This window comes from Erinaceus europaeus, chromosome 19 (genome assembly GCF_950295315.1).
Source record: "Erinaceus europaeus chromosome 19, mEriEur2.1, whole genome shotgun sequence".
NCBI classification, from domain to species: Eukaryota; Metazoa; Chordata; class Mammalia; order Eulipotyphla; family Erinaceidae; genus Erinaceus; species Erinaceus europaeus.
The window spans coordinates 22581229-22600663 of record NC_080180.1 but is presented as its reverse complement, the minus strand read 5'-3'; the positions used below and the strand labels follow the sequence as shown (position 1 = coordinate 22600663).

General features: G+C 41.7%; 1 protein-coding gene across 1 annotated transcript; it reads right to left on the bottom strand.

The window, feature by feature from the left end:
* Window positions 1–7131: 7131 nt before the first annotated feature.
* LOC107523646 (small ribosomal subunit protein eS28-like) lies at window positions 7132–7308 on the bottom strand. Its single transcript, XM_060179184.1, has one exon. It carries the CDS (start codon window positions 7306–7308, stop codon window positions 7132–7134), a length of 177 nt encoding a protein of 58 aa, XP_060035167.1.
* Between the last annotated feature and the right edge of the window lie 12127 nt (window positions 7309–19435).

The following is a 19435-nucleotide window of genomic DNA, read 5'->3' as shown; positions in this document are numbered from 1 at the left end:
GGCCCATCACAGCTAATGAAATTGAAACAGTTATCAAAAATCTCCCCAAAAATAGAAGTCCTGGACCAGATGGTTTTACAAATGAATTCTACAAAACTTTCAAAGAAGAACTAATACCTCTACTTTTAAAAGTCTTCCAGAAGATTGAAGACACTGGAATACTCCCTGCCAGCTTCTATGAAGCCAACATCACCCTGATACTAAAAGCAGACAGAGACACAACCAAAAAAGAAAACTACAGACCAATATCTCTGATGAACATAGATGCGAAAATATTGAACAAAATTCTAGCCAACCGGATACAGCAGTATATCAAAAAGATTGTTCATCGTGACCAGGTGGGGTTTATCCCAGGCATGCAAGGTTGGTTTAATATACGTAAATCAATCAATGTGATCCACCACATCAACAAAAGCAAGACCAAAAACCACATGGTCATATCAATAGATGCAGAGAAAGCCTTTGACAAAATACAACATCCCTTTATGATCAAAACATTACAAAAAATAGGAATAGATGGAAAATTCCTGAAGATAGTGGAGTCTATATATAGCGAACCTACAGCCAACATCATACTCAATGGTGAAAAACTGGAAGCATTTCCCCTCAGAAATGTACTAGACAGGGCTGCCCACTATCACCATTACTATTCAACATAGTGTTGGAAGTTCTTGCCATAGCAATCAGGCAGGAGCAAGGAATTAAAGGCATACAGATTGGAAGAGAAGAAGTCAAACTCTCCTTATTTGCAGATGACATGATAGTATACATGGAAAAACCTAAGGAATCCAGCAAGAAGCTTTTGGAAATCATCAGGCAATACAGTAAGGTGTCAGGCTATAAAATTAACATTCAAAAGTCAGTGGCATTCCTCTATGCAAACACTAAGTTAGAAGAAATTGAAATCCAGAAATCAGTTCCTTTTTCTATAGCAACAAAAACAATAAAATATCTAGGAGTAAACCTAGCCAAAGAAGTGAAAGACTTGTATACTGAAAATTATGAGTCACTACTCAAAGAAATTGAAAAAGACACAAAGAAGTGGAAAGACATTCCATGCTCATGGGTTGGAAGAATTAACATCATCAAAATGAATATATTACCCAGTGCCATCTACAAATTTAATGCTATCCCCATCCAGATCCCAAGCACATTTTTTAGGAGAATAGAACAAATGCTACAAATGTTTATCTGGAACCAGAAAAGACCTAGAATTGCCAAAACAATCTTGAGAAAAAAGAACAGAACCGGAGGCATCACACTGCCAGATCTCAAACTGTATTATAGGGCCATTGTCATCAAAACTGCTTGGTACTGGAACATGAATAGACACACTGACCAGTGGAATAGAATTGAGAGCCCAGAAATGAGGCCCCACACCTATGGACATCTAATCTTTGACAAAGGGGCCCAGACTATTACATGGGGAAAGCAGAGTCTCTTCAACAAATGGTGTTGGAAACAATGGGTTGAAACATGCAGAAGAATGAAGCTGAATCACTGTATTTCACCAAATACAAAAGTAAATTCCAAGTGGATCAAGGACTTGGATGTTAGACCACAAACTATCAGATACTTAGAGGAAAATATTGGCAGAACTTTTTTCCGCATAAATTTTAAAGACATTTTCAATGAAACGAATCCAATTACAAGGAAGACTAAGGCAAGTATAAACCTATGGGACTACATCAAAATAAAAAGCTTCTGCACAGCAAAAGAAACCACTACCCAAATCAAGAGACCCCTCACAGAATGGGAGGAGATCTTTACATGCCATACATCAGATAAGAGTTTAATAACCAACATATATAAAGAGCTTACCAGACTCAACAACAAGACAACAAATAACCCCATCCAAAAATGGGGGGAGTAATTGGACAGAATATTCACCACAGAAGAGATCCAAAAGGCCGAGAAACACATGAAAAAATGCTCCAAGTCTCTGATTGTCAGAGAAATGCAAATCAAGACAACAATGAGATATCACTTCACTCCTGTGAGAATGTCACACATCAGAAAAGGTAACAGCAGCAAATGCTGGAGAGGATGTGGGGTCAAAGGAACCCTCCTGCACTGCTGGTGGGAATGTCAATTGGTCCAACCTCTGTGGAGAACAGTCTGGAGAACTCTCAGAAGGCTAGAAATGGACCTACCCTATGACCCTGCAATTCCCCTCCTGGGGATATATCCTAAGGAACCCAACACATCCATCCAAAAAGATCTGTGTACACATATGTTCTTGGCAGCACAATTTGTAATAGCCAAAACCTGGAAGCAACCCAGGTGTCCAACAACAGATGAGTGGCTGAGCAAGTTGTGGTATATATACACAATGGAATACTACTCAGCTGTAAAAAATGGTGACTTCACCGTTTTCAGCCGATCTTGGATAGACCTTGAAAAAATCATGTTGAGTGAAATAATTCAGAAACAGAAGGATGAATATGGGATGATCTCACTCTCAGGCCGAAGTTGAAAAACAAGATTAGAAAAGAAAACACAAGTCGAACCTGAAACGGAATTGGAGTATTACACCAAAGTAAAAGACTCTGGGGTGGGTGGGTGGGTGGGGAGAATACAGGTCCATGAAAAATGATGAATGAAATAGTGGGGGTTGTATTGCTAAATGGGAATCTGGGGAACGTTATGCATGTAAAAAAAAAAAAAAGAAGTAGAAACGCAAAGCAGAAAATGACTGAGTTTGGAGTATGGCACCAAAGTAAGAAAGCAGAAGTATACTAGAGTTTGCAGTGAGTACCTCCCTAATACTTCCTCTCCACTTTTCCAAGCTTTGGGTCCATGATTGCTCAACAATTTGTTTGGCTTTGTATGTTAACTCTCTTTTCAGTCACCAGGTTCCAGGTGTCATCAGGATGCCGGCCAGACTTCCCTGGATTGAAGACACCACCAATGTGTCCTGGAGCTCAGCTTCCCCAGAGACCCATCCTACTAGGGAAAGAGAGAGGCAGACTGGGAGTATGGACCGACCCATACTGACCCATTCCTCGCTGAACGCCCATGTTCAGCGAGGAAGCAATTACAGAAGCCAGACCTTCTACCTTCTGCAACCCTCAATGACCCTGGGTCCATGCTCCCAGAGGGATAGAGAATGGGAAAGCTATCGGGGGAGGGGGTGGGATATGGAGATTGGGCGGTGGGAATTGTGTGGAGTTGTACCCCTCCTACCCTATGGATTTGTTAATTAATCCTTTCTTAAATAAAAAAAAAAAAGATATAAGGGAGCTAAATGAAGAGATAGATAAACTAGAACTATTGGACATTTTCAGAGTCATTCATCCCAAGAAACTGGAATACATATTTTACTCAAATCCACATGGGTCATTTTCAAGGATAGACCATATATTAGGCCACAAAGACAGCATCAGCCAATTCAAGAGCACTGAAAATTCTCAGACCACAGTGGAATTAAACTAACACTTAACAATCAACAAAAGATTAGTAACAGTCCCAAAATGTGGAAGCTCCACAAGTATCTTCTCAGACCACAGTGGAATTAAACTAACACTTAACAATCAACAAAAGATTAGTAACAGTCCCAAAATGTGGAAGCTCAGCAGTACACTTCTTAACAACTTCTGGGTCAAAGAGGAAATCAAGGAAGAAATCAAAATGTTTCAAGAGTTCAATGAAAATGAAGACACAAGCTATCAAAATATTTGGGACACAGCTAAAGCAGTCCTAAGAGGGAAGTTCATAGCTATACAAGCACACATTAGGAAATAAGAAAAGGCACAAATAAACAGCCTGATTGCACATCTTAAAGACCTAGAAGAAGAACAACAAAGGAACCCTAAAGCAACCAGAAGGACAGAAATCACTAAAGTTAGGGCAGAAATAAATAACATTGAGAATAGGAAAACCATACAAAAGATCAATGAAAGTAAATGTTGGTTCTTCGAAAGAGTAAACAAAATCGACAAATCTTTAGCCAGACTCACAAAACAAAAAAGAGAGAAGACCCAAATAAATTGGATAGTAAATGAAAGAGGAGATATCACAACAGACACTGCAGAAATTCAACATATCATGCGAGGCTTCTATGAACAACTATATGCCACCAAGCTAGAGAACCTGGAAGAAATGGATGATTTCCTAGATACCTACCAACTTCCAAAACTAAGTAAAGAGGAAGTGGATAACATGAACAGGCCCATCACAGCTAATGAAATTGAAACAGTTATCAAAAATAAAAGTCCTGGACCAGATGGTTTTACAAATGAATTCTATAAAACTTTCAAAGAAGAACTAATACCTCTACTTTTAAAAGTCTACCAAAAGATTGAAGACACTGGAATACTCCCTGCCAGCTTCTATGAAGCCAACATCACCCTGATACCAAAAGCAGACAGGGACACAACCAAAAAAGAAAACTACAGACCAATATCTCTGATGAACATAGATGCGAAAATATTGAACAAAATTCTAGCCAACCGGATACAGCAGTATATCAAAAAGATTGTTCATCGTGACCAGGTGGGGTTTATCCCAGGCATGCAAGGTTGGTTTAATATACGTAAATCAATCGATGTGATCCACCACATCAACAAAAGCAAGACCAAAAACCACATGGTCATATCAATAGATGCAGAGAAAGCCTTTGACAAAATACAACATCCCTTTATGATCAAAACACTACAAAAAATGGGAATAGATGGAAAATTCCTGAAGATAGTGGAGTCCATATATAGCAAACCTACAGCCAACATCATACTCAATGGTGAAAAACTGGAAGCATTTCCACTCAGATCAGGTACTAGACAGGGCTGCCCACTATCACCATTACTATTCAACATAGTGTTGGAAGTTCTTGCCATAGCAATCAGGCAGGAGCAAGGAATTAAAGGCATACAGATTGGAAGAGAAGAAGTCAAACTCTCCTTATTTGCAGATGACATGATAGTATACATGGAAAAACCTAAGGAATCCAGCAAGAAGCTTTTGGAAATCATCAGGCAATACAGTAAGGTGTCAGGCTATAAAATTAACATTCAAAAGTCAGTGGCATTCCTCTATGCAAACACTAAGTTAGAAGAAATTGAAATCCAGAAATCAATTCCTTTTACTATAGCAACAAAAACAATAAAATATCTAGGAGTAAACCTAGCCAAAGAAGTGAAAGACTTGTATACTGAAAATTATGAGTCACTACTCAAAGAAATTGAAAAAGACACAAAGAAGTGGAAAGATATTCCATGTTCATGGGTGGGAAGAATTAACATCATCAAAATGAATATATTACCCAGAGCCATCTACAAATTTAATGCTATCCCCATCAAGATCCCAAGCACATTTTTTAGGAGAATAGAACAAATGCTACAAATGTTTATCTGGAACCAGAAAAGACCTAGAATTGCCAAAACAATCTTGAGAAAAAAGAACAGAACCGGAGGCATCACACTCCCAGATCTCAAACTGTATTATAGGGCCATTGTCATCAAAACTGCTTGGTACTGGAACATGAATAGACACACTGACCAGTGGAATAGAATTGAGAGCCCAGAAATGAGGCCCCACACCTATGGACATCTAATCTTTGACAAAGGGGCCCAGACTATTACATGGGGAAAGCAGAGTCTCTTCAACAAATGGTGTTGGAAACAATGGGTTGAAACATGCAGAAGAATGAAGCTGAATCACTGTATTTCACCAAATACAAAAGTAAATTCCAAGTGGATCAAGGACTTGGATGTTAGACCACAAACTATCAGATACTTAGAGGAAAATATTGGCAGAACTTTTTTCCGCATAAATTTTAAAGACATTTTCAATGAAACGAATCCAATTACAAGGAAGACTAAGGCAAGTATAAACCTATGGGACTACATCAAAATAAAAAGCTTCTTCACAGCAAAGGAAACCACTACCCAAACCAAGAGACCCCTCACAGAATGGGAGGAGATCTTTACATGCCATACATCAGATAAGAGTTTAATAACCAACATATATATAGGCATGCCAGACTCAACAACAAGACAACAAATAACCCCATCCAAAAATGGGGGGAGGACTTGGACAGAATATTCACCACAGAAGAGATCCAAAAGGCCGAGAAACACATGAAAAAAATGCTCCAAGTCTCTGCTTGTCAGAGAAATGCAAATCAAGACAACAATGAGATATCACTTCACTCCTGTGAGAATGTCATACACCAGAAAAGGTAACAGCAACAAATGCTGGAGAGGGTGTGGGGTCAAAGGAACCCTCCTGCACTGCTGGTGGAAATGTCAATTGGTCCAACCTCTGTGGAGAACAGTCTGGAGAACTCTCAGAAGGCTAGAAATAGACCTACCCTATGACCCTGCAATTCCCCTCCTGGGGATATATCCTAAGGAACTCACCACATCCATCCAAAAAGATCTGTGTACACATATGTTCTTGGCAGCACAATTTGTAATAGCCAAAACCTGGAAGCAACCCAGGTGTCCAACAACAGATGAGTGGCTGAGCAAGTTGTGGTATATATACACAATGGAATACTATTCAGCTGTAAAAAATGGTGACTTCACCGTTTTCAGCCAATCTTGGATGGACCTTGAAAAAATCATGTTGAGTGAAATAATTCAGAAACAGAAGGATGAATATGGGATGATCTCACTCTCAGGCAGAAGTTGAAAAACAAGATTAGAAAAGAAAACACAAGTCGAACCTGAAATGGAATTGGCGTATAGCACCAAAGTAATAGACTCTGGGGTGGGTGTGTGGGGAGAATACAGGTCCATGAAGGATGATAAATGACATAGTGGGGGTTGTATTGTTAAATGGGATTCTGGGGAATGTTATGCATGTACAAATTATTGTATTTACTGTTGAATGTAAAACATTAATTCCCCAATAAATAAATAATATATAAAAAACAAACAAACAAAAAAAGAAGCAGTTAAGAAGGTACCTTCTAAACAGAGAATTTATTTGCAACTATAAGGCTCCTGTGGTAACTAGCATCTCTGATAGTGAATACCCTGCCTATACTGATGACTATATTCTCTGCTGCTATTTTTCAACTTACAGACACATTGTTTATTGGCAGTGGCGGGTCATCCTGGGGAGGTCGGGTGGTGAACTGGACTTCCAGAACTGGCAGCCAACACCACGTTAACGCAACCCCAGGCCTCACTCTGACTGCAGCAGCTTGAGCACGTTGCCCTCCCAGACTGGGCCTTTCATGTTGTGAATGGTGGGGCAGCTGGTGTCATCCATGAATTCCACATGCACCTGCATGCACTGTCCCTGAGAGCCAGTCTTGGTGACCCTGGCCAGTTTAATGGGCTGTACGCAACTCCTGTTCATGGTAGTGCGGCTTTGGCCAGGCAGAAATCTGCCGCCATCTTGAATCTAATTTCAGGTGCACCCCTGAGCTAGTACCACCCAGATTCTACAAAGACTGTCTGAAAATAATAAACATGTATTATTTTAAGCTGCTAAATTACGATACCTGCTATAAAGTAGATAACTAATACACCAGTCCTCACAAAGCTTTTAGGTTTGAATTCATGTTGCCTATGTGGTTAGGAAATTTTCAGATTAGAAATTAGACCACTGGAAAAACCAAAGACAAACTTTCTTTCTTTCTTTCTTTTTTAATATTTATTTTTTTATTCCCTTTTGTTGCCCTTGTTGTTTTATTGTTGTAGTTATTATGTTGTTGTTACTGATGTCATTATTGTTGGATAGGACAGAGAGAAATGGAGAGAGGAGAGGAAGACAGAGAGGGGGAGAGAAAGATAGACACCTGCAGACCTGCTTCACCACTTGTGTAGCGAGTCCCCTGCAGGTGGGGAGCCAGGGTTCGAACCGGGATCCTTATGCCGGTCCTTGTGCTTTGCGCCACCTGCGCTTAACCCGCTGTGCACAGCCCGACTCCCTCTTTCTTTCTTTTTTTTTAAAGTTTTTTAAAAAATTTATTTTCCCTTTTGTTGCCCTTGTTGTTTTATTGTTGTAGTTATTATTGTTGTTGTTATTGATGTCATTGTTAGATACGACAGAGAGAAATCGAGACAGGAGGGGAAGATGGGGGGGAGAGAAAGATAGACACCTGCAGACTGGCTTCACCGCCTGTGAAGCGACTCCTCTGCAGGTGGGGAGCCGGGGGCTACAACTGGGATTCTTTCGCTGGTCCTTGAGCTTGAGCATATATTCACATGTATCCATAAATTAGGGCAAAATATATGCCTGAAAACAAAAATACAGTAATCTGTAGTGAGTCAGTATCAAGTTCCTAATGAAATAGTGTCTACTTAGACTTAGATACCTGTTGTATGCTTCACATTGGTTTTGATCTCACCCCCCCACCCCCCCACCCCCACCCCCGCTTCTGGGAGACTGTGGTATGGCCCCTGCTAGTTTCATGGGCCCTCTTATCCCTGCCCCCGGAACCCCTACGGACTTGGAGAGTTCTGGCCACAGCCGTGGAGGAGAAGGATGCAGGACAGATCTGTGTGGTGATTAGTTTGGGGAGTCCCTCTCTGCCTCCTGCGGAGCAGAAAGACAAGAGAGCACATGTTTGCCCTCTCGTGAATAAAGATTAAACTGCATTCTCAGCTCAGCCGTGTGTCTCTGGTCGTCTCTGTTACCCCCCTGTGAAGCCAGCCTGGTTAAAACAACAGATACCCTCTTCACCTACTTCCTTTTTTTTTTTTTTCTTTATTGGGGAATTAATGTTTTACATTCAACAGTAAATACAATAGTTTGTACATGCATAACATTCCCCAGTTTCCTATTTAACAATACAACCCCCACTATGTCATTTATCATCCTTCATGGACCTGTATTCTCCCCACCCACCCACCCCAGAGTCTTTTACTTTGGTGCGATATGCCAATTCCATTTCAGGTTCTACTTGTGTTTTCTTTTCTGATCTTGTTTTTCAACTTCGGCCTGAGAGTGAGATCATCCCATATTCATCCTTCTGTTTCTGAATTATTTCACTCAACATGATTTTTTCAAGGTCCATCCAAGATCGGCTGAAAATGGTGAAGTCACCATTTTTTACAGCTGAGTAGTATTCCATTGTGTATATATACCACAACTTGCTCAGCCACTCATCTGTTGTTGGACACCTGGGTTGCTTCCAGGTTTTGGTTATTACTAATTGTGCTGCCAAGAACTTATGTGTACACAGATCTTTTTGGATGGGTGTGTTGGGTTCCTTAAGATATATCCCCAGGAGAGGAATTGCAGGGTCATAGGGTAGGTCCATTTCTAGCCTTCTGAGAGTTCTCCAGACTGTTCTCCACAGAGGTTGGACCAATTGACATTCCCACCTGCAGTGCAGGAGAGTTCCTTTGACCCCACACCCTCTCCAGCATTTGCTGCTGTTATCTTTTCTGATGTATGACATTCTCACAGGAGTGAAGTGGTATCTCATTGTTGTCTTGATTTGCATTTCTCTGACAATCAGAGACTTGGAGCATTTTTTCATGTGTTTCTCAGCCTTTTGGCTCTCTTCTGTGGTGAATATTCTGTCCATGTCCTCCCCCCATTTTGGGGTGGGGTTATTTGTTGTCTTATTGTTGAGTCTGGCAAGATCTTTATATATGTTGGTTATTAAACTCTTATCTGATGTATGGCATGTAAAGATCTCCTCCCATTCTGTGAGGGGTCTCTTGGTTTGGGTAGTGGTTTCTTTTGCTGTGCAGAAGCTTTTTATTTTGATGTAGTCCCATAGGTTTATACTTGCCTTAGTCTTCCTTGTAATTGGATTCGTTTCATTGAAAATGTTTTTAAAATTTATGCGGAAAAGAGTTCTGCCAATATTTTCCTCTAAGTATTTGATAGTTTGTGGTCTAACATCCAAGTCCTTGATCCACTTGGAATTTACTTTTGTATTTGGTGAAATACAGTGATTCAGTTTCATTCTTCTGCATGTTTCAACCCATTGTTTCCAACACCATTTGTTGAAGAGACTCTGCTTTCCCCATGTAATAGTCTGGGCCCCTTTGTCAAAGATTAGATGTCCATAGGTGTGGGGCCTCACCTACTTTCTATTACAGTTCTCTCACTCACTCCAAAGCTAACCTTAGCAAAGCAAGGACTGCAAAAGCTGAATAAGGGCAAGAGACTGGCATACTTTAACGACGACTCTTTAGGCCACCCCATCAGCTGGGTCCCTAATCGGGGAGTCCTGAGATTCCCAAACAGACATGATGGACCTAGACATCAAGTAAATCCCTCTCTCCATTGTTACCAGTCATTTCTATCAGGAGCAACACAAAAGACCCCTTTGTTTGCCCCCATAGGACCTTGCCCTCAACTTGGATCAACAGTGGTAGAGAATGTTCCATCCTCTAAAGGGAGGATGGACAACATACTCTATCATACACCTGAGGAAGATGGGTCCTGAAATTGGGGCAGCTTGGAACATTCCTACTTATGACCACAGAATGTGAGCTCAGATCTACAGGGATGCAGAAGTCACATAGGCTCCTAAGCTGAATATGGGCCCCAGATTACATCAAATCAATGGGGTTTACAGTCAACAATATTTATACACCTTTCCCATATTTGGGAGCTACTCTCTTCCTTGATCCAGTTTTCTGGTCCTTCTGCCAGCCATGACATCATCTCCCCAGACAGTAATTAGGATCCACCTGCATATCATATTTCAGGCTCAGGCAAAAAAAAAAACAACAAACCCACTAGTATAGCCACAGGCCCTTTGGAATATAACTAAAATATGCCTACTGGCAATCTACAAAATGGAGACCCCCCACCCCTCCAACTCTTCATCTGCACTATTTCAGCCTTTAGGTCCATGATTGGTCAACAATTTGTTTGGCTTTGTATGTTAACTCTCTTTTATTTATTTATTTACTTTTTTGCCTCCAGGGTTATTGCTGAGGCTCACTGCCTGCACTATGAATCCACTGCTCCTGGAGGTTATTTTTTCCCTTTTGTTGCCCTTGTTGTCTATCGTTGTTGTTGTTAATATTATTACTGTCATTGTTGTTGGGTAGGACAGAGAGAAATGGAGAGAGGAGGAAAGACCTGCAGACCTGCTTCACCACCTGTGAAGCGACTCCCCTGCAGGTGGGGAACCGGGGGCTCGAACCCGGGGTTCTTATGCTGGTCCTTGCTCTTTGTGCCATGTGCACTTAATCCACTGCACTACCACCCAGACCCCGTTAACTCTCTTTTCAACCACCAAGTGCCAGATGCTAGCATGATGCCAGCCAGACTTCCCTGGACAGACAACCCCACCAGTGTGTCCTGGAGCTCCGCCTCACCAGAGCCCTTCCCCACTAGGGAAAGAGAGACAGACTGGGAGTATAGATTGACCTGTAAACACCCATGTTCAGCGGGGAAGCAATTACAAAAGCCAGACCTTCCACCTTCTGCATCCCACAATGACCTTGGGTTCATAGTCCCAGAGGGTTAAAAAATAGGAAAGTTATCAGGGGAGGCGATGGGATACAGAGATCTGGTGGTGGGAATTGTGTGGAGTTGTACCCCTCTTATCCTATGGTTTAGTCAATATTTCCTTTTTATAAATAAAAAATAAAAATAAATAAAAATAGAAGGAATTTTTTCATATACAATATTTAATAACTTAATTACAACCTTATAGACATTTCAGATGTATAAGACTATAATTAACTGTTATCATTCCCTACACTTTGTAATTCAGTATTTACTACACTATAAAATTCATTACTTTTATCCACTCCACCTTCTCTCACCCCCTTCTCGACTAACCACAATTGTGTCTCCTCCATTGCTCCTGGAGGCCATTTTTTCCCCTTTTTTCTTTATATATGCTAGGACAGAGAGAAATTGAGAGAGGAGAAGAAGATAGAGACAGGGAGAGAAAGACACCTGCAAATCTGCTTCACCACTTGTGAAGTGACCCCCCCCCCCCCGCAGGTGGGGAGGCAGGGGCTCAAACCAGAATCCTTGCATGGGTCCTTATGCTTAGTACTATCTGCACTTAACCTCGTGTGCTACCTACCCAGCGCCCTCATAGGGAATTTCTATTTTACTATCTGACTTAGTTTACTTAGTACAATTCCATAAGGGTCCAACACACAGTGCTGCAAATGGCAAAATTTCGCATTTTTATAGACATGCAATATTTCATTATAGACCATATCAATTTATCTATTTGCCCATGAATAGACAGAGGTTGTTCCCATATCTTGGCTAATAAAGGTAGCACTACAGTGAACACCAGGGTGTACATATGAAAATGATATATTTTAACCAATCTTTGAACAGAGTAATGATCTGGTTCTTCCCCCCTCATTTTATTCTTAACAGATAAATCTTTTTTTTTAATTTCCATGTTAAAAACAAAGTATAATCTAGTCTATAGAACAAATCCACACACCCTACTTCTAAGTCTGTATATATATATTTAACACCCACAATTTAACTCTCTACCTATTTACCAATATCCCAAACCCAACATTTCAGATATTGGGTATTAGAAGCTATGCATGCAACTTGCCAAACAGCTATATCTCTGACAAGGTGCTCAGAAAGGCTAAGAATGAGTTTCCAGGCAAGGAAACTACATTCTCTACCTTACCTTACACAAAACTAAGTATTTATTGGGATAATAAAGACCTTTAAACTTTAACTGTTAAATAACCCTTTAAACAATCCTTTAACCAGGAAGTAAGAGGCCATGTTCTCTACACAAAGGGAGCAAAAAGTCATAAAGTGGGAACAGCTGAGATGAAAGGACAGCAGGAAAAAACAGACAAAGGCTAGAAGACAGATAAAGGGGGTGAGGGGAGGTATGGGACAGTGATCTACAGCAGAGAGACACACGGGGTAGGGCAGACATCAGGGAGAGTAATGAATGATGTAGGAGACAAATACTGAGCAAGTCCCCTAAGATGTGGAGAAAAGGAGAAAGAATGAGCTCACAAGACAAGATCACAGCAGAGGGCTGAGAGAGCCTTGAACAGTCAAGCAGGAGGTCCCAAATTTGATTCCTGACTTCACACATGCCAGAGTGATACTCTGGTTCTCACTCTCCTTCTGCCTCCCTCTCTTCCTAATACATAACTGACTAAATAATTCTTTAAAAATTTTAAAAATCTATTTTAAAAATAGAGAATAGAAAACAGATTTAGCTAGAAAGTCACAATTTTCCTAGTGGAGAACATATTTCAACAGTCAAATTAAAAGACTGTGAAGTTGGGGGGGGGGGGATAAACTTGAGCATTAAGATGAAGGGGGTCTCAGGTTGGGGAGACAGCCTGAAGTTTAGGCAAAAAGATTTTCCTGCCTGAAGCTCTAAAGTCCCAGATTTAATCCCCAGCATCACCACAAGCCAGAGCTGAGCAGTGCTCTGGGCTCTCATTCTCTCTTTAAAAATAAATAGATAAGTATTTTTTAAATAAAGCCTTTTAAAAAATACCAAAGAGCCTCCTATCTAAGTGCTAATTAGGCCTAATTCTACTTAGCTTCTGAGATCAGATGAGCTTGCGTGCATTCAGTGTGATAAGTGGCCTCAACTGTTTACAAAAAAAAAGTCCCAAAACTAAATTGAATGTAGCAGTTCATGAGTTAGCCCTCAAAATGGACTAGGATTAGGAAACTCTTCTTACCCAGTCACACTCTGTATTTTACACAAGGCTGTGATAAATAAATGTATATTGTTGTTTTTTTTTCCCCCTCACCAAAACAAGAATGCAATAAACCTCTCCAAATCCAATGGAGAGACAAAAGTCTAAGGGACATCACCATATTGAATGAACATTAATCTTTTTTTTAAAGAATTGTCTGAAAAATTATTGAACCATGTCCCCTCTTTCCTATTACATCTTGGTGTGAGGACAGCTTTTCTTTCTTTTTTTTATTATAAATATTTTATTTATTTATTTCCTTCTGTAGCCCTTGTTGATTTATTGTTGTAGTTATTATTGTTGTTGTTATTGATGTCGTCGTTGTTGGATAGGACACAGAGAAATGGAGAGAGGAGGGGAAGACAAGAGAGGGAGAAAGATAGACACCTATAGACCTGCTTCACCACCTGTGAAGCGACTCCCTTGCAGGTGGGGAGCCGGGGGTTTAAACCGGAATCCTTACACAGGTCCTTGCGCCTCGCGCCACGTGCGCTTAACCCGCTGTGCGACCGCCCGACTGCCAAGGACAGCTTTTCTTCATATATTCCAACCCAGATAACAAATTACAACTGCCTCAATGTGGAAATGCAGATGTTAAACAGATTTACAACACATTATCTAATATTCAGTTGAGTGAAAGGTATTTCCAGATATGCAGGGATTCTTTCTCAAAAGAAATCACTTGAGGATTTACTTCTGACATTCAAGACATGAAAAGGGGACCAGGGACTAGGTGGTAGTTTACCTGATAGAGAACACACTGCCATGTTCAAGCCCCTGGTCTCCTTTCTCAGGCAGAAGCTTCACAAGTGGTAAAGCAGTACCACAGTTGTCTCACCTTTTATTAGTCTGTCTTTCTCCTTTTCTACTTCTCTATCTCTTACCATCTAAAAATCTTGGCTACTAGGAATGGTTTAGTCATACAAGCATCAAGCCCAGCAATAACCCTGATGGGAGACAGAGAGAGAGAAAGAGAGATCTGGGAGGTGGGGCAGTGGATAAAGCATTGGACTCTCAAGCATGAGGTCCTGAGTTCAATCCCCAGCAGCACATGTGCTAGAGTGATGTGTGGCTCTCTCTCTCTCTTCCTACCGCTCTTAATAATAAATAAATAAGATAAAAAATAAATTAAAAATTAAAAAGAAACTCCAGGATTCTGGAGCTTCTTCTTCTTCTAGCGTTTGCCCTTCTTCAGTAGCCAGTCAACAGCGTCAGGTTGAGCCTGATGTAAAGTTTCGAGACCTCCTTTGAATCTGGAGAGGTGGCAGTCGTTGACTATGTGGGTCATAGTCTGTCTGTAGCCGCAGGGGCAGTTCGGGTCGTCTCTGGCTCCCCAGCGATGGAACATAGCGGCGCACCGGCCATGGCCTGTTCGATAGCGATTGAGGAGGGCCCAATCATAACGTGCTAGGTCAAAGCCGGGTTGACGCTTGCAGGAGTCTGTGATGAGGTGTTTGTTCTTTACCTCAGCTGACTGCCAACTCTGTTTCCAAGAGTCTGGAACAGAGAAGTTCAGTGTAGGCGTAGGGGACCAGATTGGGTGACGAGACGTCAAGCGTTGGACAGGGTGGGCGAAGATATCCGCGTATATTGGCAGGTCCGGTCGAGCGTAGACGTGGGAAATGAACTTAGATGATGCCGCATCCCGACGAATATCTGCCAGGCGATGTTGCTAAGAACTGGCAGCCATGGAACCGGGGTGGAACAGATGGTTCCAGAAATTATCCTCATGGAGGAATATAATTTGGAATCAACCAAGTGGACATGGGGGCTACGGAACCATACTGGGGCACAGTATTCTGCAGTGGAATAGCATAATGCCAGAGATGATGATCGTAGTGTGGAAGCGCTCGCACCCCCTGAGGAGCTGGCCAGTCTTGCAATGATGTGATTCCTCGCGCCCACCTTTGCTGCAGTTTTTATGAGATGTTCGTGAAATGACAGAGTGCGATCGAGAGTAACGCCAAGATAGACTGGCTGGGCTTCATGCTGGATTCTTGTATCGCCAAGCTGCGCATTAAGCTCATGCGAGGCCGAGGCATGGTGTAGATGGAAAACAGATGATACCGCTTTTCTGGAGCTGAATTGAAAGAGAGAGAGACAGAGAGAAGTCAGAGAGATAGAGCTCCTGAGAGGGCATCTGCTTTGTCATGTGCTTGACCTAGGTTCAAGCCCCAGTACATCAGGTGGGAATGTTGTGGCACTAGGGGAAGCTATGGTGCTATGGTTTCTGTGTCACTCTCTCTTCTTTCTTTTGGGCCTTCAAGCCAGTCACCCTGCTCTGCTTACATAATCATTGTTTTGCCTGAAAGATCCCCACGTTATTCCCTCAGGGTATTGTTAATTCAGTTAAAACCATCGCAACAGTTGCTAAGGACGCTTTTACCTTCCCATCATGCCTTTTGCCTCTCTCCACCCCTTTTCTTAGTTATTTCCATTTCCAACTTGCCACTTGCAGTTTTTTACCCTATAAAACCCACTGCTGGTCCAGTTTCACTCTCTTTCTCTTCCACGTCCTGACCCGGAGAAGACCTGGAGAAGGGCTGGTGGGCATAGTGGGAGGCGGCCATTTTGCTAGCTCCATGCGGCCTAAACTGCTGTCCTCATACCCAACTCTGGGGCTTCTACATGAATAAAGATTTGCGTTCCCACTCCACCATGAGTTCCTGGTCTCTTCTCTCTCCCCCCATGATGCAACCTGACATCTTTCTTTTTAAATATTTTTTACTTATTTTTATTTTATTGGCATAGGAATTTAGAGGGAGAGAGGAAATAAGGAGAGAGATAGAGAGACACCTCCAGCACTATTTCAATGCCTACAGGTGGGGACTGGGGACTTGAACCAGATCCTTACACATGATAACATGTGTGCTCAATCAAATGTGCTACCACCTGGTTCTTTTTTCTTTTAAAATATTTTATTTATTAATGAGAGTGTTAGAGAAAGAACCAGAGAATCACTCTGGTTTATGTACTATCAGGGATTAGGGGATTGAATGTAAGACCTCATGCACATAGATCAGGCACCACCTGCTCTGCCAGCACCTGGGCCAATCTGTCTATATATATATATGGATATATATATCCATCCATCCGTGAAACTGTTGACCTGGAGCAGTAGAGCCAGGTGAGCACATAAACGCATGCATACTTATGTACTTATGTACATATGAAAAATTATGAGTGCCCCCACACCTATGGACATCTAATCTTTGACAAAGGGGCCCAGACTATTACATGGGGAAAGCAGAATCTCTTCAGCAAATGGTGTTGGAAACAATGGGTTGAAACATGCAGAAGAATGAAACTGAACCACTATATTTCACCAAATACAAAAAGTAAATTCCAAGTGGATCAAGGACTTGGATGTTAGACCACAAACTATCAGATACTTAGAGGAAAATATTGGCAGAACTCCTTTCTGCATAAATTTGAAAGACATCTTCAATGAAATGAATCCAATTACAAAGAAGACTAAGACAAGCATAAACCTATGGGACTACATAAACTTAAAAAGCTTCTGAACAGCTAAAGAAACTACTACTCAAACCAAGAGACGCTCCACAGAATGGGAGATCTTTAAATGCCATACATCAGACAAGAGGCTAATAAACAGAATATATAAAGAACTTGCAAATCTCAACAACAAGACAACAAATAACCCCATCCAAAAATGGGGGGAGGACTTGGACAGAATATTCACCACAGAAGAGATCCAAAAGGCCAAGAAACACATAAAAAAAATGCTCCAAGTCTCTGTTTTTCAGAGAAATGCAAATAAAGACAACAATAAGATTGTTGTCTTTCAACAATAAGATTGTTGTCTTCACTCCTGTGAGAATGTCATACATCAGAAAAGGTAACAGCAGCAAATAAATGCTGGAGAGGTTGTGGGGTCAAAGGACCCCTCCTGCACTGCTGGTAGGAATGTCAATTGGTCCAACCTCTGTGGAGAACCATCTGGAGAACTCTCAGAAGGCTAGAAATGGACCTACCCTATGATCCTGCAATTCCTCTCCTGGGGATATATCTTAAGTGTTGGGCAGTATGCCAGTTCCCCCTGCTTAATTGCTGTGGTCTATTTACATAAAACACTGTTAACTATGCACCGCCCTGCCTCCAGGGCATTGGTTTAATTGGTTCATACTCTCTTTTTGCTCCGCCCTCTCTCCTTGTCACACCCTGATTTCCACCAGTGTCTTTTCACTCCACCCTCTCTATGTCACATCCTGTTTCCACCCTACTTGGCAAGTATATATAAGGACAGGATTGTGATTAGAGATAGCTTAGATTGCGCTGCGTTCCACATGAATAAAGACTGAACTGTGTACCACTCAGCCATGAGTCCCTGGTCATCTCTCTCTACCGCCCGTGAAGCTAGCCAGCCCGGCATTAAGGAATCCAACTCACCCATCCAAAAAGATCTGTGTACACATATCTTCTTGGCAGCACAATTTGTAATAGCCAAAACCTGGAAGCAACCCAGGTGTCCAACAACAGATGAATGGCTGATCAAGTTGTGGTATATATATACAATGGAATACTATTCAGTTATTAAAAAAAATGGTGACTTCACTGTTTTCAGCCAATCTTGGATAGACCTTGAAAAATTCATGTTAAGTGAAATAAGTCATAAACAGAAGGATGAATATGGGGTGATCCCACTCTCAGGCAGAAGTTGAAAAACAAGATCAGAAAAGAAACACAAGTAGACGTGAACTGGAATTGGTGTATTGCACCAAAGTAAAAGACTCTGGGGTGGGTGGGTGGGGAGAATACAGATCCAAGATGGATGACAGAGGACCTAGTGGGGGTTGTATTGTTATATGGAAAACTGGGAAATGTTATGCATGTACAAACTATTGTATTTACTGTTGAATGTAAGACATTAACTCCCCAATAAATAAATTTAAATGTAAGTAAATAAATAAAATCTTTTTAAAAAGAGAAAAATTATGAGTGAGAAAACTGGTTGATAAAAGATTTTGTGTGGGGGCAGAGCCAAGATGGCAACTCGGAGACAATGCATGGCTTAAGCTCTGCAAGGAGGCTGCTTCAAAACTGGGAAGTTAGGGTGAGGCCACCAGGTTCCAGATGCTACCATGATGCCAACCGGACTTCCCTGTACAGATGACCCCATCAATGTGTCCTGGAGCTCCACTTCCCCAGAGCCCTTCCCCACTAGGGAAAGAGAGAGACAGGCAGGGAGTTTGGATCGACCTGTCAATGCCCATGTTCAGCAGGTAAGCGATTACAGAAGCCAGACCTTCCACCTTCTGCACCCCACAATGATCCTGGTTCCATACTCCCAGAGGGTTAAAGAACAGGAAAGCATGGGAGTCGGGCGGTAGTGCAGCAGGTTAAGTGCAGGTGACAAAGTGCAAGGATCTGCATGTCACAATTTCCGGACACCTGCGTAAGGTTCGAGCCCCCAGCTCCCCACCTGCAGGGGAGTCTCTTCACAAGTGGTAAAGCAGGCATGCAGGTGTCTATCTTTCTCTCCTCCTCTCTGTTTTCCCCTCCTCTCTCCATTACTTTCTGCCCTATCCAACAACAACTACAACAATAAAAAAAAAGGCAACAAAAGGGAATAAATAAATAAATATAAAATTTTTAAAAATAATAGGAAAGCTATCGGGGAGGGGGTGAGGTACAGAGCTTTGGTGGTGGGAACTGTACACCTCTTAGCCTAAGGTCTTGTCAGTGTTCCATTTATAAATAAATAAATTAAAAAAAAAGATTTTTGTGTGGGGGTTGGGTGGTATCGCAGCCGCTTAGGTGCACATGGCTGAAGCACAAGGACCTGTGTAAGGAAGCCAGTTTGAGCCTCGGGCTCCCCACCT